Source organism: Rhinolophus sinicus, chromosome 15 (genome assembly GCF_057876585.1).
Source record: "Rhinolophus sinicus isolate RSI-liver-muscle chromosome 15, RSI-T2T, whole genome shotgun sequence".
Taxonomy (NCBI): Eukaryota; Metazoa; Chordata; class Mammalia; order Chiroptera; family Rhinolophidae; genus Rhinolophus; species Rhinolophus sinicus.
Window position 1 is genome coordinate 84021263 of NC_142515.1, and position 26377 is coordinate 84047639.

General features: G+C 53.8%; 2 protein-coding genes across 5 annotated transcripts; both read right to left on the bottom strand.

Moving 5' to 3' along the window:
- Positions 1 to 1457: 1457 nt before the first annotated feature.
- On the bottom strand, positions 1458 to 7080 carry PGLS (6-phosphogluconolactonase). The gene is made up of 5 exons (XM_019736888.3): positions 6040 to 7080; positions 4674 to 4781; positions 3757 to 3858; positions 3245 to 3385; positions 1458 to 1812 (listed from the first exon to the last, which is right to left on the bottom strand). The coding sequence occupies exons 1-5, from the start codon at positions 6433 to 6435 to the stop codon at positions 1675 to 1677; spliced, it is 885 nt and encodes a 294-aa protein (XP_019592447.1). The 5' UTR covers positions 6436 to 7080; the 3' UTR covers positions 1458 to 1674.
- Positions 7081 to 8360: 1280 nt separating this feature from the next.
- SLC27A1 (solute carrier family 27 member 1) lies at positions 8361 to 26340 on the bottom strand. Of its 4 annotated transcripts, none has more exons than XM_019736884.3 (13): positions 26051 to 26340; positions 24413 to 24580; positions 17354 to 17748; positions 17064 to 17225; positions 16895 to 16964; positions 15914 to 16005; positions 15729 to 15838; positions 12913 to 13122; positions 12063 to 12189; positions 11801 to 11938; positions 11565 to 11729; positions 11030 to 11176; positions 8361 to 9749 (listed from the first exon to the last, which is right to left on the bottom strand). In XM_019736884.3, exons 2-13 carry the CDS (start codon positions 24577 to 24579, stop codon positions 9592 to 9594), a joined length of 1941 nt encoding a protein of 646 aa, XP_019592443.2. In that variant the 5' UTR covers position 24580; positions 26051 to 26340; the 3' UTR covers positions 8361 to 9591. The 4 variants fall into 4 exon arrangements, with proteins under 4 accessions (XP_019592443.2, XP_019592446.2, XP_019592444.2 ...); XM_019736887.3 differs by having other exon boundaries at positions 26149 to 26323; XM_019736885.3 differs by having other exon boundaries at positions 26131 to 26323.
- Between the last annotated feature and the right edge of the window lie 37 nt (positions 26341 to 26377).

Here is a 26377-nt window from a genome sequence, read left to right on the forward strand (position 1 = left end):
CAGCCTCCTCCACCAAGGTTCCTGGAGCCAGAGAAGCTGACAGGTGGGTCACAAGCAGACGCTGCAGCCCCAGCACAGCTGAGACTAGAGGTGCCTTGGCACATTCAAGGCTCTGAGTAGGCCTGCAGCAGGGCAGGGTGCAGAGGTCGCAACTGACCCTGGGTCTGCAGTGGGAGCTTGGCCAGAGTGAGCGTATAATGGGTTGAATTGTGTCCCCCCCAAAAGATATGTCCACAGGCCACTATAAACAAACAAACACAGAAAATAACAAGGGTTGGTGAAGAATGGAGAAATTGGAACCCTCATGCACTGTTAGTGGGAATATAAAATGGTGCAGCTGCTGTGGAAAACAGTATGGAGGTTCCCCCAAAAATTAAAACTAGAATTACCATACTATCCAGCAATTCTACCTCTAGGTAGATCCCCAGAAGAATTGAAAGCAGGGTCTCAAAGAAATATTTGTACACCCATGTTCACAGCAGCAATATTCATAAGAGCTAAACCATGGAAGGAACCCAAGTGCCCACTGACATCCAAATGGAAAAGCAAAATGTGGTCCATCCACACAGTGGAGAATTATTCTGCCATAAAATGGAAGGAGATTCTAACACACGTGACAACATGGATGAACTGTGAGGACATTACGCTGAGTGAAAGCCAGACACAAAAGGAATACTATGTGATTCCACTTATATGTGGTCCCTAGGGTCGGCAGATTCCCAGATATAGAAAGTAGATGATGGGTGCTAGGCGTTAGGGGAGGGGGATGGGAGTTAGTGTTTAATAGGGACAGAGTTTCAGTCTGGAGATGGATGGTGGTGATGGCTGCACAACAATGTGAAAGTACTTAATGCCACTGAACTGGACACTTAAAAATGATAAAGACTGAGCTTTATGTTGTACATGTATTTTCACACACACACACACACACACACACACACACACACACACACACACACACGATTATGTCCACATCCTAACCCCTGGAACCTCAGAATGTGACCTTATTTGGAAAAAGGGGTATTTGCAGATATAATTAGCTAAGAATCTTGAGATAAGCTCATCTTGGACTGAGGGTGGCCCTATATCCAATAACAGGTGTCCTTAGTAGAAGAGGACACAGAGACACACACATGAAAAGGCCATGCAATGACAAAGACAGAGACTGGAGTAATACTGTCACAAGCCAAGGGTTGCTGGCAGCCCCCAGAAACCAGGAGAGAGGCCTGGGACAGACTCTCCCTCAGAGCCTCCAGAAGGAATCAACCCTACTACCACCTTGACTTTAGACTTCTGGCATTCAAGAGTATGAGACAATCAATTCTGTGGTACCTTACTACACAGCCCAGGAAACTAATTGAGGGTGCCCATCCCTGTCCTCTACCTGCTGGGAAAAGGGCTTCTGGTCAGTATGGGTGTCCCTGGTTCCACTGCCCACCAAGGACCACAAGACAGGGGAGAGTTGGAGCCAATGGTCCTTTTAATATCTGGGTTGCTCAGAGCCACGGCCAATGGCCTAAGCCCCCAGGCAGGGCTGGTGGCCGGACCTTGTCACCACCACCTGGCTTTTCGAAAACAAAGCCCGGCGTGTGGTGGTGGAGGGGCCCAGCCCTGGAAGGTCCCAGCCCCCTCAGGTTGCACGTGGTCCCAAGCTGTGGCATCCCTTGGGACAGACTACAAAGTGGAATGCTTCTCGAAGGGCACAGTCAGGAGTCGGGCCGCTGCCTCGTCCAGGAACCAGCAGAGTTTCCCAGTGTGGGGCTGGACTAGGGCGGCGGGGAGTGGGTTCTCCTCCTTGTCCTCCAAAATGCGCTGTGTGGAGAGGGCAGGTGTGTGAGGCCCCACCGCTCCCCCAGCGCCCCTCAGAGCTCCCAGGCCCCGTTTGGATTAGACTCTCCTACTCTCAGGATGTGATGCCCTCCCAGATGTCCCAGCTTCAAACAGTCAGTAGGGACAGGTCCCTTCCCTTCTACCATCTGTGACTGTATAATACAGCGGTTGGCACACCTTTTCTGCAAAGACCACAGTCACTATTTCGGCTCACACCGACATATTGGTGAGCGTGTCCCAACACATCTTTATTGGTAGACACTGAAATCTGAATTCTGTCCAATTTTCACACACCCAGGAATATTATTATTCTTTTGATTTTTTTCCCCAAACCACTTAAAAAGGTAAAAACCCCTTCTTAGCTGGCAGGGTTTGGCTCAGTGGTCTATGATATGTCGACCCCTTGACGTGACCTCATGAGTGGGCATTATACACCATAAACACTGCTTTCTGACAGCTGGGCCTGCCCCCAAGCACTCTGTGTCTATAACTCACTGATTTCTGACCACAGCCTAGTGAGGTCACCTCTGTTCTCACCACATTGTACAGTCAGGGAAGCTGAGGCTCTGGGTGGCCTTCCTCAAGGGGTCCATGGGGAGGGGCCCCCTTCCAAACCACCTTGTAGATGGGAAAGTTGAGGCTGGGGGGGGTGGCCATGTGAGGTCATGCTGGGCATCACTGACAGGGACGTGGGTCTGCTGGACTCTTTGGAGTATACCCCAAACCCCAATATTAAGCCATCCCTGTGAGGACATCTGGGCCTAACAGTTTGTGGGGAGAGAATTATTTATTTATCTTTAAAAATATTTCCAATTTCTCCTATAGTTATTGATCTTTTAAATGACGGTAATTAAAATTTTTTCATTTAGTTTACTTTTACTATCTTAATTTATTTATTTTATATTTTCTTTAAATGTTATGTATAACTTTTTTTGTTTATTCCTATCTTTTTATTTATTCCTACATATGATTTTTTTCCTTTTTGATTAGCTTTGCCAGGGGTCTGTCTATCTTTTGGATCTGTTTACCATTAGCTTTTAAGAATATTAACCAATTCACTAATTTCTGATTGTGATTTCATTTATCCCATCTGCTGACTTTTGTGTTACTGTTCATTTTTCTAATTCTAGAGTAAAGTACTTGTTTATTTCAATAGTTTTCTATTTAATAATTTTTAATGCATTTAATGCTATGAATTTACCTGAGTGCAGCTTTGGCCCCACCTCATCAATCTCCTTTCATAATACTTCATTCCTAACCACCCTGTAGTTACAGTTTCTTTCTTCCCTTCAACCCAAGAATTACTTAAGTATCTTGGGATCTGGTACTTCCAGCACAATAGCACTTGGGGTCATAGTCTATCCCCAGGTCCACATGCCCGTGACCTCCCTAGGAATGAGGCCCTCATCATTACCTTCAGAATAGCTGCCTTGCCTTCTCCAGTCGCCACAAAAATGACAGTTCGGGCCGCATTCAGCACAGGAAGTGTGAGGGTCACACGCTGTGGTGGTGGCTTCGGGGAGTCACTGATAGGAGCCACAATCTTCTCCCGCTCCTGGGGGGAGGGAGGCCCGGGTAGAGACAGGAGGATATCACTTCCACTTCTTGAGCACTTATGCACGTTAGGCATGGTCCACCCATCATTGCATCCCACTCTACTAATTCTGTGGTACCTGACTTAAGGCCCCTATTTTAAGATGAGTAAACTGAGGCTCGGAAGGGTTAAGCCCAGTGGGCATGCCTATTGACATAGGCTGACTTGAACCCTGCTGTAGGCACCTCCTAATTTCCCTCTGGAAGCCCCAGACGGTAGAGCCCAGGGCTCAGATGTAAGCAGGGCCCTCATAGGTTCATTCACTTACAGGAGGGGATAGTCTGGGAAGAGTGAGCAGGTGTGGCCATCGGTGCCTATGTGGGTGCACTCACCTGCAGGAGAGGATGGTCTGGGAAAAGTGAGCAGGTGTGGCCATCAGGGCCCACCCCCAGGATCAGGAGGTCGAAAACTGGGATGGAGTCCCCTTGGAAGGCCTGGGCGGGGGGGAAGAAGATAGTTTAGAGAGGTTGTGAGGGAGGGGCTCAAAGGATAAATAGTTGTCAGAAAAAGAACTATAAGCGGCTGTAACAAAAGGAGCAATGCTCAGCCTCATATATACAAAAGGGACTCTAATCAACAAGCTTCCACGTTTCACCTGCCCGACTGGGTGAGAGTCTGGGGACAAAACTGTCTCCAAGATGTGAGGACCCAGGCCCACTACCAGGATGTCAGAGGCAAGGCCACCCTTAGGGACCCCAGGTCAGGGCTGTGGCCTCTCAGAGGGGGAATCCCCAAAGGGGTCTGTGAACTGACCCCAGAGGAGTTTCTGCCAGTGATGATCATGCCAGTGAAGAATGTTCTGTCACGGGTGGCCCGATGGCTCAGTTGGTTAGAGCGCGAGCTCTGAACAACAGGGATGCCAGTTCGATTCCCACATGGGCCAGTGAGCTGCGCCCTCCACAACTAGACTGAAGACAACGAGCTGCTGCTGAGCTGCGGGAGGGGTGGCCGGATGGCTCAGTTGGTTAGAGCACGAGCTCTCAACAACAAGGTTGCTGGTTCAATTCCCGTATGGGATGGTGGGCTGTGCCCCCTGCAACTAAGATTGAAAATGGCGAATGGACTTGGAGCTGAGTGGTGCCCTCCACAACTAGATTGAAGAACAACTTGGAGCTGATGGGCCCTGGAGAAACACACTGTTCCCCAATATTCCCCAATAAAATTAAAAAAAAAAAAAAGAATTGTCTGTCACCCTGGGAGTGGCCATCTCATGGACGAGGTCTCCCTATGGCTGCTCCAAGACACTCACCTGTCTCAGTTTCTTGGCATAGTCCTCCGCCGCCTCCTCCACGGGCAGCTGGGGGTTAATAGTGATCACCTGGCTGTCGGGGATGGGCAGCTTGGAGAGCAGATGAGTCTGTGACATATGGAGGGACAGGATCACCAACAGTAACACAAGAGTCAAGGCAGTGCAAGTTTGCATATGTGACCACCTGGATCCTCCAGAAGAAGACTCAACTGCCATTACACCCATTTCCTAAGTAAGTTGAAATCCTAGTGGATCCCCGTGTCATTCAGCCAGGGATCTTTCAAATTTGTCATGACTGGGGGCTTCCTGGCCCTGGCCTACACCTACCTGGCCACATCACTGTCCTGTTTCAAAGCCCCCATGGTTCCGTGGCCCTTGGGATAAAACCCAGCCCCTTTCTGCTCTCCATGAGATCCTGCTGACCTTCCTGCCCCAGCCTATACACAAGCTATACACTGGGGGTTGAGCAGGGCAGGTTCAACCCCAGCTCCCCCACTGGTCACTAGGTGACTCAGAAAGGTAAACACCGGTCTTCTGGCCTCAGTTTCTCCATCTATGAAATGGAGGTACGAACAGCCTCATAGGTTATTGTGGGGTTTCATGAGATGATGTGGATCAAGCACTTGGTAATCACTAAAAATTACTGCTTATTACAAAAAAAAAAACAACCCATAAAATCATTAGCTTAAACTTCTTATGCAGCACACTCAAGACCTAAGAGACCTTAGGCTCCCGGTCAAGCCCACTCCTCCCACATTTCCCTGAGCAGGTTGTTTTCCTCCCCTAGAGCAGGAGTGGACACAGACGCAGCCGGGAGAAACTCAGGGCAGACTACGGCTCCTCCAAGCCTCAGTATCCCTGCTTGTAAAACGGAGAGTGTTCCTTGATTCTACAGGCATTGGAGCCCAGGGTGAATGACAACCCGCCTTGGAGGTGATCAGCACACAAGCTGCGTGAAAGCCATTGAGAACTCATCCTGATTGTAGGTAGGAAACTGGCTCCACGCCAGACCACTCCTATCTGGCTCTTCCCTAACTCTGCGCTTGCACGCTCCATGGCTGCGGCACCTGAACTTCCCTAGGTCCCTGGCATGGGACACTCTGCTTCACTCCGTGCCTTTGCCCAGCCCTTTCCCTCTGCCTGGCTGCCTCCTAAGGCATAAAGAGGGACTTCGAGGGCCCCACCGGCCCACCCAAATGGCAATGCAAATGCAGCCCAGGCGGGACCTCGGAGCACCCGGCTGACCTAGCTCTCATCCAGTTAGAGGCAGAGGGCATCGTGTGACCCCCAGCGGCCCCCGTAGCCGCGCGCAGGCGACGGACACCGCCTTCTCCACATGAGCCCCGGCGGCCTCCGTAGCTCTCACCCGGTAGAGGCCATACGTGCTTTCGGCATGCTCGAAGGGCACCAGGCGCTCGTCGCAGAAGCCCAGTGTCCAGCGGGTGAGACTGGCAGTCCCGGCAGGGGCGGCGGCGGCGGGCAGCTCACGGGCCAGCATTGAGACAAGGCTGCCGCCCGACAGGCCGAGCGCGAAGCGGGCGCGGGTCCCCTCCAGGCAGCACGCTGCCCGCTGCGCCACCAGTTGCGCCAGCGACGCGCCTAGCTCCTGCGGGCTCGAGAAGACCGAGATAAAGCCTGGGGACGGCGCGGCCATGGCGACGGAGGGGAGGCGGAAGCGCTCCCGGCGGCCTCCAGTGCGCCTGCGCTTAGGCCGGCTGGGCCGCCCGGTTCTCAGTGATTTTGGTGGCCGCCTATGGCACATGCGCAATCCCACGAGTGAAGCCTGCGCAGGGCGGGGCCGTCGGACTCGCCGCGCTCATTGATTCTTAGCACGCTGGACTTAAGTTTTTTCCTTGGGTTAGGACTGTTAGAGCTGGCGCAGTTGTTCCCAACGCCGTGGTGTGAGGGCGAGGCCAGAGAGGGTAGGCCAGAGCTGGGAGACCCCAAGAATGGGACGTGGGGTGAAGGAAGGAGAGGAGAGATTTCCTGGAGTAGGGCGCATTTTGGTGCACTTTGAAGTTCCTGAACCTTCTAACATATTTGTTAGTTGTCTTTAATTAAAACATAAGCTCCATGAGAGCCTGGTTTGTTTTGTTCACTGATGACTGGGAAGTCCCCTGAGCTATGCCTGGCACAGAGTGGGGGCTGAAATACATACTTGAATTCCTTCTGCAAATGCTCCCTGAGGCTCTCTCTCTCTCTCTGAGGACCCTGAGAGGCCTCCACCCGGGTTCTTGGTATGGATTGTGCTCACGCTACGGAGAAACCTTAAATACATCTTGCTAAGTGAAAGAAGCCAGTCTGAAAAGTCTACATATTCTGTGATAGCAAGTGCATGACATTCTGGAAAAGGCAAAAGGAAAAGAAATGGGACACAGAGAATTTTTAGGAGAAACTATCCTTTATGATACTGTAACAGTGGAAGCACGTCATTATGCATTTGTTGAAACCCACTGAACTTACAACCCTAATAAACTGTGGACTTGTGTTAATATTGATGTATCAATATTGACTCAGTTGTAACAAATTAGCACAAATGCCAACATGTTAATAATGGTGAGATGGTAGATGAGAACCCTTTGCTTTCCAGTCATTTTTCTGTAAACCTAAAATTGCTGTAAGTCTATTCATTCAAAAAAGAAAAGAAAAAAAACCCAGCCTGATCCTAAGAGTCATCAGAATTTTTTCCCCATCTCAGAGGGAACTTCTTATGCTTTTGCAGCTTGTCACAGGCTCTGGGAACTCTCCAAGGTCCCACCAGGCCATTTTGATAGGGGAATGACTTCCTTCGCTCCCCATGCCTGTTTCCTCACTGTACAATAGGGACCAGGATGACACTTACGGAAGTGGTTGTGACATCTGAAGGGTTGTTATCCAGAATGCACTTGCTTATCAGTACACCAGGGGTGCTCCATCCCCACCAGCAGCAGACCCTTCACCCACCCTCACGGGGCATCTCAAGGGCTCCACCCCACCTCCCTCTCCTTGCAGACTGTGGCTGTCCAAGGACCCACCACACACATAAATGGTTCATCTAGCCTTGTCCCAGCCAAGGCCGCCATACATTCCCCCCATCCACCCCCAGGTTAGCCCTCTCAATACCCCCTCCCAGTCAATGCTCCCTTGTCACAAACCTTTCTTCCTTTGTCCCCTGAAGTGGAGACAAGATAAGACACACTGTAATACTGGAGGGGGCACAGCAGAAGGTTGAAGTTGAGAGTGTAGACTATGGAGCTGGATGCCCTGGGTTCGCATCCCAGTTCAGATAGCTACCCTCTCAGGCCCAGTGGCTCTCACCCAGAGTTACAGCCACACCTGCTGGCCCCATACACAGAGGGGAACCCTTCCTGGGGCAGCCAGATGTGCCAGGACACACCCTCTGTTCTGGGCCATCCTGTGCAGCTGTTGGAACCCACAGGCAGACTGCCCATCCCTCCCCTGGGACCACTGAGGCTGGTGCAAGGCTTTGTGAGGCCCCAGAGGCTACAGGGAGGTGGCAAGAATGCTGACCTGAGTCCCCATGTCCCCAGATAACGTGCAGGTGGGCAAACAGGCAATGGGACAAGAAAAGGCCGCGTTTGCTTTGCTTGTGTCTGGTGAGCATGTTCCCCAGTGAAGGTCCTGACTTCTAAGACTCAGACGTGTTCTGTGCCACGTGGAACAGTGAACAACTCGGCTCCCATCAGGCACTGGATACTCTGCAGGTTTATTTCTTAAATTCAACTAGGAAACAACCTTGGTGCTTAGAAAGGCCCACGTGAAACAACGCACAGTCACTCACTACTGGCCCCACTGGTATAAGGTGCTGGACAATGCTGCTGGAGGGACTGATGGGTGGTCAGGGTGGCCGGTCCCAACAAGAGGAGTCCGGGATGAGCCACCCACAAAGGCGATGGGGATGTCCAAGCCATCTCAGTCGGGTTATGTGGGATGTCACCACCAACACAGAGTCTGGGCTGTCCCTAGCAAGGCCAGCAGGGACATTCAACAGCTGGAACCTGAGGCCATCTCAGAAGCCACCAACAGCAGATATCCCCCCTCTCCCAAAGTAGCCACACTGGATGGGGACATCCAAGAGGCCCTTGCCAGCGTGAGTATCGGATTGGTGGGCCCACCAGCCACCTAGCACAGTCTTCAGGGCCCCTCTAGCAGGAGCTCCGTGGAGATGCCTGAACAGGGACACCTACACAGGGGCAACATCCAAGTGGTCACCATCGATTCTGGAAGTTTCCAGGGCATCAGGAAAGGCAGATGGCACAGGAGACCCACCAGACAAGGAAAGGACCAAAGGCAACTGGCCCAACCTAGGAGCAATTTCCAGCTGACCTGGAGGTCCCTTGCCAATGACCCCTGCACCCAGTGTGGGACGGGAAGACCACCCCCAGCTCCTCCATTTGGCTGGGAGGGCCAGGGGCCTGCCTGGAGTTCACACAGGGCTACAACATCCTGAAACCCAGCAGCCTCAGGAGGCCTGGACTGGGTGGGGGCCCTTAAGGCACAGCTGAGAGGGAGGTGGGGAGGCCCCATTCTGGGTCTAAGATCCAACGGGGATGACAGATGGAGGCCCCATGCAGGCCACAACTCCCAGGGAATGTCTGCTCTGCATTTGACAGAACAGGGGAGGAGAAAGGGAAGAGATGGAGGAAAAGAGGGAAGAGATAAGGGCAGATGGGCACAGCAGGGAGGCTGAGGCCAGGAAGCAGGGAGAAGAGACACACAGACACAGGAGCAGAAGAAGGCAGAGCAGGGCAAGAAGAGCGCGCAGGGGAGCAGGCAGAGGACAGTGAGGGAAGGGGAGAGACACGGGTTCTTCCCGGGGTCCAGTTTCTCGGCCCCAGGACAGGGCAGAGCTGTCTGGCTCCTGCCCACCTTGCTTGCCAGGCCTGGCCAGGAATCTCTGGACAGCAGAGGAGGAGTGTCAGAGGGCAAAGGCACCCGAGCAGATGCGAGTGTAGACATCCTGGTCCAGGGGCAGATAGTGTCCCTGCTTCAGGTCCAGGAAGAAGAGCCGGTCCGAGGTCTGGCGTGGGTCGAAGCCCTCGTGCTGCAACCGCGTCTTCTGGATCTTGAAGGTGCCTGTGGGGGTGTGGGTGGAGGTGGGAGGGGTAGGCACTCAGCAGGAGGCTTCCAGGAGCCCCCAACTCACCATCTTCTCCTGCTCCTCCAGACTTCTGCATAGGCCATCCCCTCGTCTGGGAACATTCTTCCCCGTGTTGCCTGCCCAATTCCCTCTTGTCCTTCAGATTCCAGCTTCATGCCCCCTCCACCAGGGAGGCCTCTTTGACCACCCCCATCACAGCCTGAAACTCTGGGTACTCCCTTCCTGGACACCTGTCCACCCCCCAAGAGATGAAGGCATGGCAAGGTCTGTCACAATAGGTTAGGGGTCAGCAACTTACAGCCCAGGGCAACTTAGAGCCAAGCAATTTACAGCCCAGGCCATGGACCAAATTTGGCCCACCGCCTATTTTTGTAGATAAAGTTTTGTTGGCACAAAGCCATGCCCATTCATTCATGCACGGTCTAAGCTGCTTTTGTACTACAGGGCAGAGCTGAGTTGTTCGGGCAGAGACTGTATGGCCAGCAAAACTGAAAATATTTACTATCCAGGCTTTAAGGAAATGTTTGCACTCCCTCAGTGAACAATTAAAGAAGAGTTTTATGAAAGATAAAGGTTGGGGTTAGTATTAAAAAGTGAGGAAGGACACCTGTGCGTTCTAGAGTTGGGAAGGTTTGTTTTTTTAAAACAAAACTTCAAAAGCATAAACCTAAGACTTTTTTTTTTTTTTTTAAGGAGGCTGCAGCTCCAAGTGGCCCACGCAGGGATCGACTGGTGTTGGTAGCAACACGTGCTAAACAACTGAGCTAACTGGCCACCCCAGATTTTTTTTAAAGGATAAGTATGTGTCAAAACTAAGTCTTTCTAACAAAGGCCATCTATGGACAAAGTGAACAAACTCCCAAATAGGAGGAGAAACTTACAATGTCTGAAATTGCTAAGGAATTAACATCCAGACCATTATGAGGAATTCCCACAAATCAAAAAGAAAGAGAGAGGCAATACAAAGATGGATGAAAGATCTGAGAAAGATCAGAGGTGTGAGATGATTTGCTCAAATTTCCTAGTCATCAGAAAAATGCAGAGACACACAACACTGCAGGACGCCTAGTGGGGGTGGGAGTGAGCAATGGAAATAAATAACTATATAAATAAAACAAGAGAAGGGTCCTGCATAAGCCCACAGTGCCTGCTGGCTGTGAACCATTATGTCAGACTTGGCCCCAGGGGCCTGAACCAGGACAAATACGTAAATGATTGCTGAACCAACAGACTTGGGGGTGGGTGGCACGCGCACCTGTGGTGTCCACCTGGGGTAGGAGGCGCAGGAAGATGGGCCTGGCATAGGGCGCCAGCACCTTTTGCATCTCCTGGTACAGTGCGTTGGGACTCAGCTGGCTGTGGGGGTCCGCGATGGCTGCCATACCTGCTTTGCCTTCTACTCCTAGAGACAGAGGCTCGGTTAAGAACACCATCCCTCACCCCACCATGGGACGAGATATACACTCAAACAGCGGCCCCTGGCCTCTGATCTCCAGTCCCTTCCACCTGGGCTAACACTCGCCAAAGCAGCAAACATTCTATTGAGCTCCTGCTGCACTCCTGCAACCCTGGATCAGAGTCCCTCTTAATAATCCCATTTTTCTGGATGGGGAAAAAGGCTTAAATCACACATGAGGGGTGATTCTAGATCCAGTGACTCCCACCAAGCTGGTGTTTGCAGTTGGCCAGGTTGTGCATTGCCCAAGGGCCCCTGTACTCCCAAGCTCCTCTTGATTGGGCTTCTCTGGGGCTGCCCATACCCTAGGACCACCCCTGAAGGCCCAGCTTGCCTGGCACAGCCACCCCGTACACAGCTACATCTGTCTGGCCCAGCAGGCGGCTCAGCACACCCTCCACCTCAGTGGTGGACACATTCTCCCCACGCCAGCGGAAAGTGTCCCCACTGCGGTCCCGGAAGTACATGTAGCCCAGTTCATCCATCACCAGCACGTCACCTGGCAGAGGGGAGAGGGGCAGGTGAGAGGGCAGCCACCATCCCCACAGCCAGCCCCCAGAGTGTGCATACCTGAGAGGTAGGCGCTGTCACCCTTGTGAAAGACACTCTGGGCAATCTTCTTGCTGGTGGCACTCTCGCTGATGTAGCCATCGAAACGACGCAGTGGGTCCTGCTGGTTGATCTGGCCCACGAGGAGGCCGGGCTCCCCTGGGGAGAAGGCCACCTGCACTCAGGCTGCACTGGGTGGACAGGGGGTGAGGGCCCCAGCTCCCAGAGGACAGGCTTAAATCACACATGAGGGGTGATTCTAGATCCAGTTGTGTGCACTCACCAGCCTGGCATGGGATACAGAGACCCTGGGCATCCCGCAGTAGTTCCATGGTGTCCTCGTTGACCTTCACCAGCCGGATGGGGTATACGTGGGGCAGGATGCGGCTGTTGAAGCCACAGGAGCCGACCTGGGATAAGGCAACTGAGTTGGCAAGGAGCCCGGGGTGACACACTGTCCTCCCCGACACCTTGCCTCGTCTGCCCCAGGGCCTGGAAGAGCATTCCCAGTGTCACCCCAGCTAATGACCTGGAGTGATCTGAAAAATAAGGGTATTAAGTAGAGTGATGCCCCCCCCAGAACTCATGCCCCCTCCATCGCCTGGTCTATAAAACCCTCTACACTGGCAAGAAGTGGGCACCTGGAGTGATCCTGGAGCCACGTGGGGGCACGGACAGAGCTCATCTGTGCACAGAGCTGCCAGTGGGGGGCGCTGCACTGAGCTCAGGATGTTGGATAAGCATAACACACTCGATGAACTGTTAATCTCTTTTACAGAAGAGGAAACTGAGGCCCAAGGAGCCTGAGAGACTTGCCCAGTAGGAGGGAATCAGCACCCCACCTCTACCCTAAGTGACTCTGAGCCCTGCTCTCCCTGCCACTTCCCCAGGTGTAAATTGAGGCTCAGAAAGGCTGAGGCACGTGCCCAGGGCACACAGCCACACCATGGACTTGAATGCAAGGGCAACAGTCACATGATTAACTGCACGCTGGAGGAGGGTCCCCGTGTGCCTTTCGTGGGGAGTCGTCCAAGGAGATTCCCCCTCCTCCACCCATACACCCCCTCCTGTGAACCCCGGGGCCACAGGGGTCCTTATACCCCGACCTACGGCTGGCGCCCCGCTGTGCCTACCTTCCCGTCCATGTTGGCGATGCTGCAGTTGCACTCAGTGGCACCATAGAACTCGCCAATCTGGCGCACGCGGAAGCGCTTGGTGAACTCCTCCCAGATGGCCGGCCGCAGCCCGTTGCCCACGGCCAGGCGCACGTGGTGCCGCCCCTCTGCCTCTCGCACTGGTTGCTTCAGCAGGTAGCGGCAGATCTCCCCGATGTACTGGACCACCTGGCAGAGGGGGAGCACTCCATGAGCGGTCACGAGAGCTGGAGGAGAGCTCGACACCCCAGGACACCTTCCCACACCCATAGTGCTATAAAAAAATGGCCCCTAAGGATGATAACTGGGGAAACAGCTCAGTCCTCTCAAGGGTACAGATGTGCCTTCTATGCGAGTGGATGCATCTGGGTCCCTCCACTCCCCTCTGCAGTCTCTATCCCGCACCTCCTGCACCCCACGCAAGGCAGGAAGGCAAGCCACAGTGCTGACACCCCACAAGGCCACCTCAGCCCAGAGCCCATGTGCTCTCTGCTGTCCCACGCTGACCCTGAGAGCCCGGCCAGCTGAGCCCAGGCTGTCCAGGCTGCTCCTGGGAGGGGACCACCGTCAGGTATGTGCTCATTGTCGCCTCCCTGAAGTCACAGCAGACCCAGCTCCAGTTGTCCACGGAGTCACCTGCTCATTGGTGCCCCATGAAGGCGGCACCTGGACAGGAGCTGGGAGGGGATCCTCAACCTTGGACCCCCAGCTATGACTGGTGTCAGGGTGTCTGTGTACACTCAGGGTATACATCTGAGTGGGTGTGGAAAGACAAAGGCACTTTGTCTTAACCACGTTCACTTAACCATTTTTAAGTGCACAGTTCAGTGGCATTAAGTACATTCATATTGTTGAACAACCATCCCACCATCCATCTCCAGAACTTTTCATCTTCCCAAACTGAAACTCTGTCCCCATTAAACACTAACTCCCCATTCCCCCACCCCAGCCCTTGGCACCCACCATTCTACTACCGTGTTTCCCCGAAAATAAGACCTAGCCAGACCATCAGCTCTAACACATTTTTTGGAGCAAAAATTAAGACCGGGTCTGATAATAATTTTTGCTCCAAAAGACGCGTTAGAGCTGATGGTCCGGCTAGGTCTTATTTTTGGGTAAACACGGTACCTGTCTCAATGAATCTGACTCCTCTAGGGACCTCATATAAGTGGGATCACACAGTATTTGTTCCTTTGTGTCTGGCGTATTCACTTATCATAATGTGATCAAGGTTTGCCCACATTGTACCAGGTGTCAGAATTTCCTTTTTATAGCAGAATAATATTCCATTGTATGGATGGGGAAATATTTTGCTCTTCCATTCATCTGTCGACAGATACTTGGGTTGCTTCCATATTTTAGCTATTGTGAATAATGCTTCTATGAATATGGCTGTACAAATATCTCTTTGAGACCCTGCTTTTAAATCTTTTGTTTTAAAAACAGTCCTCACAAAACACAAATAGACACACAGTATGATTCCAATTACAGGAAATGTCCAGAACAGGCAAATCCAGAGACAGAAAGCAGATTGGTGGTTGTCAGGGGTTATTAGAGGAGGATGGGGAGTGACTGCTAATGGGGAGGGGGTTTCCATTTGGATGGAAATTTTCTGGAACTAAATAGAGGTAACGGTTGCACAACACTGAATGTACTAGATGTCACTGAATTGTTCACTTTAAAATGGCTAACTTTATTTATGTGAATTTCACCTCAGTTTAAAAAACAAAAATAGTCCTCATCTTTCAGAGATTTTCCTGAAACATCTACGCAAAAAGCACATTGCTGTCTGGTGGCTTCATAACAATACAGAAAGTGGAATGTGGGTGGGGGTGAAGGGGGCAGGACAGAATGATTGATGGCCCCTGGAGCCAGTGACAGGTGCTTGGGAATCCCCTATACTTTTCTGTCCACATTTGTATGTATTTGTAACTCTCAATAATTACATTTTAAAAACCAGACTCTGCATTTCAAGATTCAGATTAGCAATTTTCCCCAAGACCTCTCCTACAAGTGGAGCATAAATCCTCAAAAGCAGAGCAGAACATAGTCATTGCCCCACAGGGTACCCCAGGATGCTCTGCCCAGAGCCCCTGCCCTGCCCAGCTGTGTGACCTGGGCAAGTGGCTGAACCTCTCTGGGCCCCACCTGTCCAAGGGGGGGTGGTACCTGCCAATTTGCCAGTCCCTTGGCACACCCCATTCTCTCCCAACCTTCCCTCCTTCCTGCTGGAGAAATGGGCTAGCACCTGTATTTCCACCCCAACAGCACTAAAATCCTTGGCCTGGGTTCTTCTCACCGAGGGGAGGAAAGGAGAGGAAGGGATATGTCTTAGCCCACCTGCTCTCCAGGACTGCAGATGTCCTTCTCCTCCTCTGCCTCATGCTCACCCCTCCTGGAAGCCCCATACCTTGTGGCCTTACAGAGCCCAGGGCAGTGATTACACCCACTAGTCTCATTTCCATGCAGCCACCCGCAGGGAAGACCCTCCCTGACAGGGCCCAAGGCACAGGGAGGCAGTGCCTTAGGGAACTCAGGCAACCTGGGCCCCATCCCAGCCTTGTTACAAGCCTCAGTTTCCCAATCTGCAAAATGGGCATGATGCCATTGCCCACTTCCAAGAGGTTATAAGGAGCCAGTGAGTTTACACATGGACGGTTTAACCCTGCGCTGGATATAGAGCACATGCTCAAGAAACACTGGCCACCCTTCTGTCCCCATCCAGGGGCCCTGAAGAGGAAGGGGGAGCAGGCAGTGCCATCATGGTGGACCCGCAGGAGGGGGTGGGGCCTGACCGTGCAGTTGTACTTGACGCAGTCATCCCAGAAGCGGCTGGCTGAGAACTTCTTGCGGAGGACGACAGTCAGTCCGTAGATAAGACACTGTCCCACGCCCATGATGTTCCCTACAGAGGGCAAGCTTAGTGAGGGGTCCCCAGTCTTCAACCCCACCCAGCCCTGCCCAAACCTCCTCTTCGTACCTGCTGAGTGGTACAGGGGCAGGCAGTCGTAGAGTACATCTGCCACCCGCATGCTATAGGCATGGTGGCCGAAGGCTGCGATGCGATAGTACCTGTGGGTGCAGGGAGTGCAGGGGCTGGGACTACAGTCCCCTAGGGTATGGGAGTGAGGGGACAGAGCTGGGAATGGGGACACAGGAGGGAGCCAGGCTGAGCCAGCCCAGCTCACAGGGGGCTGGTGGGAGACGCACATGCAGCAGATAAAGAGAAATTTTCCATAATGTTGGGTGCCCTAAGGACTATAATAGGGAGAGGAGACAGAGAGGCTGAAGGTGACACAGCCAGGGAGGGTGGGGAGCCTTTCTGGAGAAGTGACGCTTGAGCTGAGACCTAACCAGAAGGAGCTGAGGAGGCAAGCTAAGGAAGGGTACCCACGTGGTGGGCATAGCACGAACAAAGGCCCTGAGGCCAGAAGGAATCTGGCAAGTCTGAGGAAATGTGAGGGGCCAAGAAGGGAGTGAGCAAGGGGTAGAGAGGAAGAAAACGACATCAGAGAAGTGGCAGGGCCACACAAAACAAATGGGGATTTTATTCTGAGGGCCGAGGAAAGCACAGGGAGGTTTGGCACAGGGGAGGTATGATTTAGGACTCTAAACACGCCTGTGGCTGCTGCAGGGACATCAGGTACAGCAGTGGGGGCGGCAGGAGGCCGAGGAGGGTTGGGGGGGGGGGTCCAAGTGAAGGGGGGTATGTGGAAAAAAGTGGACAAATTGAGGGGACAGGCTCTGCTGAAGGGCTGGATGTGGGGAAGAAGTAGGGCAACGGGGGGGCCCAGAGCACCAGGCATAGGGCACCACTGCCTCCTGGGATGGGCCTTGGTTTTTATGGGGTTGGGATCAAGATGCCCACAGACCCCAACAGGAGCTAGGGTTTGGGGGTCAGGCTGTAGAGAAGGTCTGGAGTTACTCTCTGGGCTGAGGACAGTGCCCAAGGGCCCCTTACCTGCTGTGCACGACAATGGCAGCCTTGGGCAGCCCCGTGGTCCCTGACGTATAGATGTAGAAGAGTCGATCTGTGGGAGATGCGAGTGTTGGGAACTGGGTGCTTGGCAGACGGAATGAGGGGACAGGATGGGCATTAATGGCGGAGGGGGCCCCTACCCTGGACTCACCATCCATGCCTTTGCCAGGAGACTGGGCCAATGGGGCTGTGGACGCCTCCTTTAGCATTGGGTCCAGGAGCTGAGTGTCTGGACAGACACCCTCAGGACTCAAGTCTCCAGAGCAGAACTTGAGCAGACTCTTCCCCAGCTGTCCGCTCACCTCAGCCACCGCTACAGCCCCAAACAGACGTGTCATGGTCAAGGATGGGCAGGCCCTTCCCAAGGCCTGGGATGCACCATCTGCCTGCCCCAGGCAGCCCCAGGCCCCTGCCCAATATGATGCCCACACCCAGCCTCACCCGCTGCCAGTTCCCCTCCGAAGATGAGGGCCTTGGCGCCCGAGGTGCCCAGGCAGAAGGCCAAGGGCTCACGCCGCAGGTTGACATTGAGCAGCGCAGCCTCCACACCCGCCTTGGCCAGGCCCAGCCACAGCCCCACGAACTCGGGCCGGCCCTCCAGGAAGATGGCCACCACGTCGCCTGGCACGAGGCCCAGCTGGTGGAAGACATTGGCCACGGCATTGGAGTAGGCTTCCAGCTGAGCGAAGGTCCAGCACGCGCCACTGCCTGCATCCACCAGGGCCAGGCGGTCAGGCTGCTGCCGAGCCACGACCTGGAAGATCCGCGGGATGGTGTGGTGGGCGCGCTGGTGCCGCCACAGCTCCAGGCGCACGCGAATCAGCACAGAGAGGCCGCTGGGAGGGGGGGACGGAGGGGATGGTGTCACTGGGTACCAGGCCCAGCCCCGGATGACCTCTGCCCCCAAGCCTCCGCCCCGTGTCCCCATCTGGAGAAAGCAGAGGAAAAGGTCCCTGCACCCCTGAGGGCGGTGAGGGTTCAAAGAGGACCCTTTGATTGGTGGGTCTCTGAGGGCACTAAAGGCCATTTACCAACCAGCCCAGAGGACATGGATGGATTCTCAAAGCTGGCCAGGCCGTGCGGTACAAATCAGAGTTGCTCTGCCTTCCTCCATCCAGCTTGCTCGGTGACCCTGAGGGCCTAGTCCTGTCTTCATTTCTCTCCCCTGGGACGTCCCAAGTGCCCCACGCTGAACCCCCACCACCTCTAGCTTCTACTCCTTATGCTCCACCTGCCCCAACCAGGGCCCAGGGTCGAGCCCTGAGCTGGGCAGCTGCTCCACCCTCTAGTCACTGGATGGCACCAGGCACAGGTGGCCAGGGAAAAAGCGGCCTCTGCCCCAGGTGAAGCTACAAGACCTGTTAGTAGAGAGATGGAGGAGATGCAACGTGATGAGCGTTTGAAGCAGGTGTCTCACTCCCCCTTCCCCACCAGCTAGTGGATACTGCCATGTTTCCCCAAAAATTAGGTCTTATTTCCGGAGAAACACAGTAGGAGGGAGCAGGACCCCCAACTGGAAGTAGTCAGGTCTCTCCATGATCATGTGGAGGTAAGCAGCCACCACGATGCCAGGCCGTCAGATGAGTAAGAAATGAATTATTTTGTTGTTTTAAGTAAACAAAAATTGCTTCAGATCACAGAACCAAGAAATCCAGCATTTCTTAGGGCAGCAGCTCAAGAAACAAGTGGCTCCCCAGGCTTTAATATGGCTCCCTGTCCCGCCACCCAGAGTCTCTGGCTCTGAGAGGTAACCTTGAGCTGGGTTAAGCCACTGGCATTGGGGAATGGACTGTTCCAGCAGCTTGCTTTTCCCTACCCAACATAGGCATAGTCTTGACTTTGCCCCTACTGAGGCCTCATCTAGCCATCGTGTCCCACCAGCTTTAACGTCAAATTCATTATCAAATCCATCCTTTGCATCCCCGCTACGTCCCCCCTGCCTCCTTGATTCCCTGCAACGGCTTCCTTATATCCTTGGACTCAACATGTCCACAGCAGACCTCAGCACTGACATTCATTCATTCATTCATTCATTTCCTCCTTCATTTACGCAGGCAGCTGATGTGTACCAGTATCTATTGTGTGTGCTAGGCACTGTTTTCAGCTCAGAGATGACCATATCTGACCCTCAGGGGCTCACAGTCCTCCCAGGAGAGAGAACTCCCTCCTCATACATGAACGAGCACAAGGGAAGTGCTTGCTGGTGACAAGGCCCTGACTGGTAATGCAGTCATAGAGACGTGGACAGGGGCAGGGGTGGCAGTGGCCCTGGAGACAGGCAGGCAGGTCACGTCTGAGCAAGGCCTGACAAGGCTAGAAGGAGTAGCCATGGGGAAAGCTGGGATGTACAAGCAGTGAGTGCAAAGAGCATGGGGTGGGAATGGGCCTGGGGAATGAGGCACATTTGAGAACCAGAGCAGAGGTCAGTGTGGCGGGAATCAGGCGAGAGGGAGTGGAGGGAGATGAGGTCCCGGTGGGAAGGTGGGTTTGTTACGGGAGAGGATATACAGGCCGCTGGCATCTGAAGTTTTTAAAAACAAGGGGTCAGGGTTCTGATGAGATTTATGAAACTTCCTGCTTGGGTCATACTGCTTACCCTGGAGGCCCCTGGAAGCCCCTTCATCTGCTACTGGGAAAGTACCAGGGTTTTGTGACCCTGCGGAACCCCAGCAACCAAACACATGCTACCCACCAGCACTGAGCTATGCGTAGCCCCAAATGCCTGCCAAACAATGGGTTCCTCCAAACATCCTTGCTGCTCCTGCCCCCCACCCTAAAGCCTCCCAGGGCTCGGCCCACTGCTCTCCCATAACAGCAGAGATTCCCCAAATGGGCCAGACTGGGTCAGAGTTACACAAGAGGCGAGAGTCATTCCCAGCATGGAAAGGAAAATGCGGGCAGAGGGTGTGGGGCAGGCATTTGCTGCTCGAGGTAGTTGGCTTAGAGTCTTTCATCCTGAATCTTCTGTGACTTACTTAAAAGTGAAAATTACAAGTGATGGTGGAAAGAAGAAAGAGAGCACCAGGTGAGGAACAGGCTGGAAAATGTGCGAAACAGGATGGAAAATGTGCACATTTCTAGGCACAGAGAACAAGACAAGGTCTATACAGATTTCCATAACCATATCTTGGGAAAGAGACACTGAGGAAATAAATTGCAGGGCTGGGGGCATTGAAGAGAGGTCAATTTTCCCTGCACAACCCTCTAGAACATTTGATGTGTGTAACATGTATTATATATTAACTATTACAAAAAATAAGTAAAGACATAAAATATTAAAAGTTAGCTGTTTACACATCCCCCTGCCTGGTCAAAGCCCCATGGCTCATCCATTCAACTAATAAATAGAGGAGCTAAGATGAGCAGCCTCTGTGTTTCTTGAGTACCTACTATGTGCTGGGCACTGTGCTAACTCTCCGGCTAACTTACTAACTTACGGCTACTCTCCAAAGTAGTGTCCTAAGATCCCCATTTGTCAGATGATGGATGAGCTGCAAGCTCAGAGAAGTAAATTAGCACGCCCAAGGTCACACAAGAGACAGGGACAAAACAACCCAGAACAAGGTCCCCTGGCAGAATCCTTCTGCTCCTCTTCAGGCTGGCCATGAAGGCAGGCCAAGTGCCCATGGTGCACACAGCAGGTGATTACTTCATGCTTCTTGAAGGAGAGGCATTGCATAAGGACTGTTCTTACAGATGAAGGAATTGGGACACAGAGGGCAATGGTCCACGGGCCAAGAAGGGGCACAGCCAAAATCCACAGCTAGACATGCTGGGTCCAGCCACCAAGCTCCTAACCACCAGCTTACATAGCCACCAAGGCACCCATTGCCAGCTGATGGCATCAGAATCAACACATTTGAGTGCCTACTGTGTGCCCAGCTGTCCTTAGAGTTTCCCTGATAAAGCACCCCAAGAGGCCCATAGAAGTACTACTGTTATAGCCATGGGGAGAGGGCCATCAGCGAGGTTGGGAAACACAGGAAGCAGCCCCTGCAAGGAAGCTCCCCGTCCACAGATGACACAGTAAGAAAAAGGAACTGAGGCTGCAGCTGGTCACATTCCGGGTATGTGAGCACTCAGAGCAGGGGCACAACCCTCATGGCCTGTCTCCTGTCCATCCTGCCTTAGTCCCCAGGCTCTCTGGAGCACACCCACACAGGCGGGCAGTGGACACCAGTGCTCCGCTCCAGCCACATGCCTGGGCAGCAGCCCAAGCCATCCCCACCCTGGGGACAAAGTGGCCACTCTCTGCTTCTGGGCCCTTCCCAAGACCTCTCCTAGTCCCTCTGCTCCTCTGCCCCCTCCTGTTTTCACCGGGGGCAGGAAGAAACCAACAAGGTTAAATGTGGTCAGATTTCATGCCATGATTACAGGACAAGTTGGGAGAACTGGGGCAGGGTGCTTAAATTATTTTCTGAATCCAGGGTCCAAATTCAGGCCCCACCACCACCCCGGCATAGCACAGAGGCCAGGAACACAGACTCTGAAGCCCTACCCCTTCCTGGCTGTGTGTTCCTGGGCAAATGACCTCACCTCTCTGTGCCTTGGTTCTCCAACATGTAAAATGGGGTTCATAAATATTCCTTCCTCACAGGGCTGGGAGAGCATTAGAACAAGGCCTGGTACACAGAGAGGACTATACAAGCTACATTAGTTAGCTACTACTGCATAACAAATTACCCCCCAAATTACTACTGGAAGTATTTATTATCTCACAGTTCCTGTGGGCCAGGAATCTGGGAGCAGCTTAGTGGGGTGGTTCTGGTTCGGGGTCTCTTGTAAGACTACAATCAAGGTGTCAGCTGAAGCTGTGGTCATCTCAAGGTTTCACTAGCAGATAATTCATTTTCAAGTTCATTTATGTGGGTCTCTCCACGAGGCTGCCTCACATCACGGCAGCCAGCTTTTCCCAAAGGGAGTGACCCAAGAGAAGGCACCCAAGATGGGAGCCACAGTCCTTTTTATTACCTAATCTCAGAAGTAATATCCCATCACTTCTGCTGCGTTTTATTCATTAGAAGTGAGTTACTAGGTCCAGCCCACTCTGAAAAGAAGGGAATCAGGTAAGAGCATGAAGACCAGGAGGTGGGGCCATCTGCAAGGCTGCCTCCTACAGAAAAGTGTGTCAAGCCCTGTGTCAAGGACTTGGAGTGGACCCCGTTCCTGCCCTGTCCCCAGGGGAGACAGGGCCAGGCATGGATAATCCTGCCTCCACGGGACACACCTGGGCCTGGGCGAGCCCAAGAAGGTAGGGAAGGACTGCCAACCATGCTCCTGTTATGTTCAAACCTGAGTGGAGGCCAGGGCCACAGAGCTACAACAACCAACACAGTCTCCACCTGAGGCCCCACAGGGTCCACAGTCTAATATGGGGAGCGAAACCCAAGAATTAAAAGGCAAGAAAGCAGGCTCATTAGATAATTACAAATGATAAATGCTGCTAGTGTTACAAGTCAAGTTTTGGAACCACACTGCCTGGGTACAAATCTTGTCCCCATGAACTTGCCACCTGTGTGTGTGATCTTGGGCTAGTGACAAAACCATGTTGTACCTCAGTCTGCTCATCTGTAAGATGAGGACAACAGAGCACCCACTTAGCAGGATTGTTGGGAGGGTTTGAAGGAGTCATGTTTAGCACAGCACCTGGCATGAAGGGAGCCCTCTGTAAATGTTGGCTGCTCTGCCTGAGAGCAACAAGGTTTGCATGTGGAGGGGATGGGGGGTGTGAGATGCGTGTCAGGGAAGGGATCTATGAGAACATGACATTTAGGCCATGGCATGATGAAAATACAGAGTGAGGAAGAGTGATCTGGGCAGAGGGAACAGCAAGTGCAAAGGCCCTGGGGCTGAAACAAAGCTGAGCATGTTTAGAAACAACAAAGAGGGCAGTGTAGCTGCAAGAGTGACAAAAGAGAGGAGGTTGGGGACATGATCAGAAACTTCGTGTGGTCTAGATTCTAAGGGCAACAAGGAGCCACGGAAGGGTGCTAAGCAGGAAAATTCAGCAGAGTGTCCCCTCAGAGAGGCAATATCATAAACTGGCACCAGGCAGGAGGCCCAGTGTGTTCCAGGCAGATGAAGCAGCCTGAGTCTAACAAAGCAAGATGATTTGGCACGGGGGCGGATGGCTCAGTTGGTTAGCCCAAGAGCTCTGAGCAGCAGGGTTGTGGATTCAATTCCCACATGGGCCAGTGGGCTGCGCCCTCCACAACTAGACTGAAGGACAACTACTTGGAGCTGCTGGGTCCTTGAGAAACATACTGTCCCCCAATGTTCCCCCAATAAAATTTATTTAAAAAAGGATGATTTGGGGGCCAGGTGAACCTATGGGGAGAGGTTAGAGAGCAGGGGATAGGGCAGCAGGACCTCTGAAGGCTGAGTCTTTCTCCTGCAGAAAATGGGGGTTGTGGAGGATTAGTAAACAGAGAACACAGTCAAATCTGCAGGGGCATGGGCCAGAGCATGAAGAGGAAAGGACAGGTTCTAGAAGGTCAGAACCAGTCAATTTGCAGTGGAACTTTTCCCAGCTCCACACCATCCCTGATGCTAATAGAACTTGTTTCTTCCCCCTTACAATGGGTTAATCCCCCGTGTCCCCAGGAGGAGAAGGTACCTGCAAAGGCACCAAGCCTGGCAGACCCACAGCAGGTCCTCACATACTCCCCCACACAGGGACTACTACTGAGATTTGCACCTATGGGGACCCCCAGCAACACCTATTTCACCCCAGGAGAATCCCCAACAGCTCCTTTGAGCAAAGCCCTCAGAGACACCCCAGAGGCCTTCCAAGATGCCTGCATACGACACCAGAATCTCTTCCCGAGATCGCAGTCTCCAGAGACCACCAAACAAGTCTTGGAATACATAGCAACCTCTCCAGAGACCCTGAACAACCTCCAAAGTCCCGCAAAGGCACCAACTCTCCAAGAGCCCCTGGCCACAGAGAAACTTGTAAATGGCCCAGAAGAGGCACCCACCCTTCAAAGACCTTAAAAGTCCTTTACAGACACCCCAAGAACCCCTTTCATCCTCTCAAAAGCCCTAAATAGACCCAAAGTGTTTGGGAAGCCCCCAAGGACCACTGGTCAACCCTGTGAACTCCTAGGGACCTGCCAGAATCCCTGAAGAGTCCACAGAGGCCTTCCACAGTCACCAAGGCCCCACAGATAAAACCAAACACCAATCAGCCCCAGTTCTCTACCAACTCCCCACAGACCCCCAAATTGCCCTCCAGCCCTCTGTTGCCACAGCCTCAAGAACACTGAAACCTACTCATCTACCCCCAGAGACCCTCAAGCCGTCCCCTGCAGGTCCCCTCCTAACCCCCCAACCCGTCACTCTTTCAGGCCCAGGCCCAGCCCGTAGCCCCGCCCTCACCCAAGCCCCGCCCCCAGTCTCCAAACCCTCCCCCCAGGCCCTGAGGGCCCCGCACTCTGTCTCTATATTGTGTTAGCCCCCAGGGCGCACGGCCGGGGACCACGCCAGGGCTGCACTCACAAGAGGTCGCGTCTCGCAGTCTTGCAGACGATGCGCAGGAAACGCCAGCCGCCACCGCCCACGTACACGCCGAGCGCCGCCGCTGCGCTCCAGGTCCACGGCAGCCCCAGCAACCACAGGAGCACCAGCGAGGCTATGGAGGTCGAACCCGCACCCGGAGCCCGCATCCTGGGGAGGTGGAGAGCGCTGAGGCCTCAGATCACTCCGGCCCCGCCCCCAGGGCTAGTTCAACTCCCTGGATGAGCTCCGCCCCCAAGGGCGAGTCCAGGCCTCCCGCTTGGAGCCGGGCCCCGCCCCTTCTCAGGCCCACCTGCTCCGAACCATACCCCGCCCCCATGCCTGGGATTGGCCACATCTCGGTTATATTCTGCCCCCCCAGGGCTCCGCCCCGTCCAAGGCTAAGCACAGGCCTTCCTTCTAGTCCGACACACGCTTTTCCGCCAATCATTAGTACAGGCCACGCCCCCATACACATCTCTTCCACCCTGTCAGTCACTGTCAAGCCCTGTCCCGTGCCTTAACCTAGGTGTGGGACACCAGACCCAAGCTCCACCCTCACGACTCTGCCCCCAAGCCTGGGCTCCACCGTGTTCCCACCACAAACCCAGGCCCTTTCCAGTTACTCCAGCGGACTCCGTCCCTATGCCATGACCTTGTCGCTGTTCGCGGTTCCAGGATCCACCCCCCTTCCTGACCCCAAGCCTGTCCAACCACACGTCCCGGGTTTTCCTGCACCACCTGTACCACCTGTGCCACCTGTCCCTCCTGTACCACCCCGCCACTCATTTGGCCCCACCCCCAGGATAGGCCTCTGACCCCGCCCATAAACACACGCCCCGCCCGTTCTGAGCCAGACTCCGCCCCCAGTCCTGGGGCTGGCTGGCATTCCCAGCCACAGATTCCGTCCCAGGTCACCCGCTCCACCCTCCGGACCTCCCTCAGGCCCACCAAGAGCCCTAGGCCCCGCCCCACCAGCCCGCCCAGGCCCACCCCAAGGTCCTCTTCCGACCAGTCTGGCTCAGAGCCCCTCAGCCGCATAGCGGAGGCCCGCCCCCTTCTGGAGGCCACGACCACAGAGAGGGCGCCTGGACCAGAGAGACAACAGCTAACGAGACCCGGAGGCTAGAACGGTCCGGTTTAGACAGCCGCTGTCTCCATGACAACGAAGTTTCGCCCGCCCCACGCGGAGCGTGTAGGAAACGCTTGCTTCCCGCAACCGAAAGGCGTGGCTCCTTGGCGCTCGCAGTCCCGCTCTAGATGGCATCCAGGGCTCCTACCCTGGGGGACTGGGAAATTGCAGTTCACACTCGGGCCCAGCCTGTACTGGAGTCTTTCCCCAGCTTGTCCTAAATCCAAGCCCAAAGCCTTTTCAATCTTAAACCTACATTCCAGGGACCCAGGCAGTTCTAAACTCACACCCTACCTAGTTTCTACCCAGAAGTTTCTAAATCCAAACTCCACCTTAGTGTGAAAGATATATTTCAAGGACCTATCTAATCCCAAATCCATATCCCAAAATCTTGTCAGTTAAGTCTCAATGTAACACCCCAGGAGACCAGGGAGAACAAAATCCACACACCAGGCCCCCACCCGCCCACAGGAGTCCTTTATTTCCACCCCAAGGTCCTAAATGCTTACCCAGAGACCCAAAAGCCTCACTCCAGATCAGGTGGGGACTGCTCTGTCCTGACTGCACACTGCCCTATACCCTGGCTGACCTGGAGCCGCTCACAGACCCTCAGTTTTGGCTGCTCCCTCGTAGGCTCCCAGAAGCTCAGGCAGGAGGCAGGCACGGATGACCAGGTCAAGACAGAAAACCCCAAACCTAACCCCAGCAGGTGGGCCCTAAGGGGTGGGGGCGTTGGAGAAGGGGGTCTCCGTTTCTGCAGACTCCTGAGCCCTGCTGTGCCTGGTCTGAGTCCACGCGGGCCTCAGCCTTGGATCCCTCCCTGCAGACTCCTCCTC

Excerpts from the sequence above, each read along its gene's own strand:
- SLC27A1 (XM_019736884.3), bottom strand. The coding sequence starts at position 24,579 with ATGCGGGCTCCGGGTGCGGGTTCGACCTCCATAGCCTCGCTGGTGCTC. Across the intron at positions 17,749-24,412 it reads ACTGCGAGACGCGACCTCTT|CGGCCTCTCTGTGCTGATTC; the intron begins GTGAGTGCAGCC and ends CCCCCCTCCCAG. Across the intron at positions 15,839-15,913 it reads GCCCCTGTACCACTCAGCAG|GGAACATCATGGGCGTGGGA; the intron begins GTACGAAGAGGA and ends TGCCCTCTGTAG.
- PGLS (XM_019736888.3), bottom strand. The coding sequence starts at position 6,435 with ATGTGCCATAGGCGGCCACCAAAATCACTGAGAACCGGGCGGCCCAGC. Across the intron at positions 3,859-4,673 it reads ATGCCAAGAAACTGAGACAG|GCCTTCCAAGGGGACTCCAT; the intron begins GTGAGTGTCTTG and ends CCCCCCGCCCAG. Across the intron at positions 1,813-3,244 it reads GCAAGGCAGCTATTCTGAAG|CGCATTTTGGAGGACAAGGA; the intron begins GTAATGATGAGG and ends CTCTCCACACAG.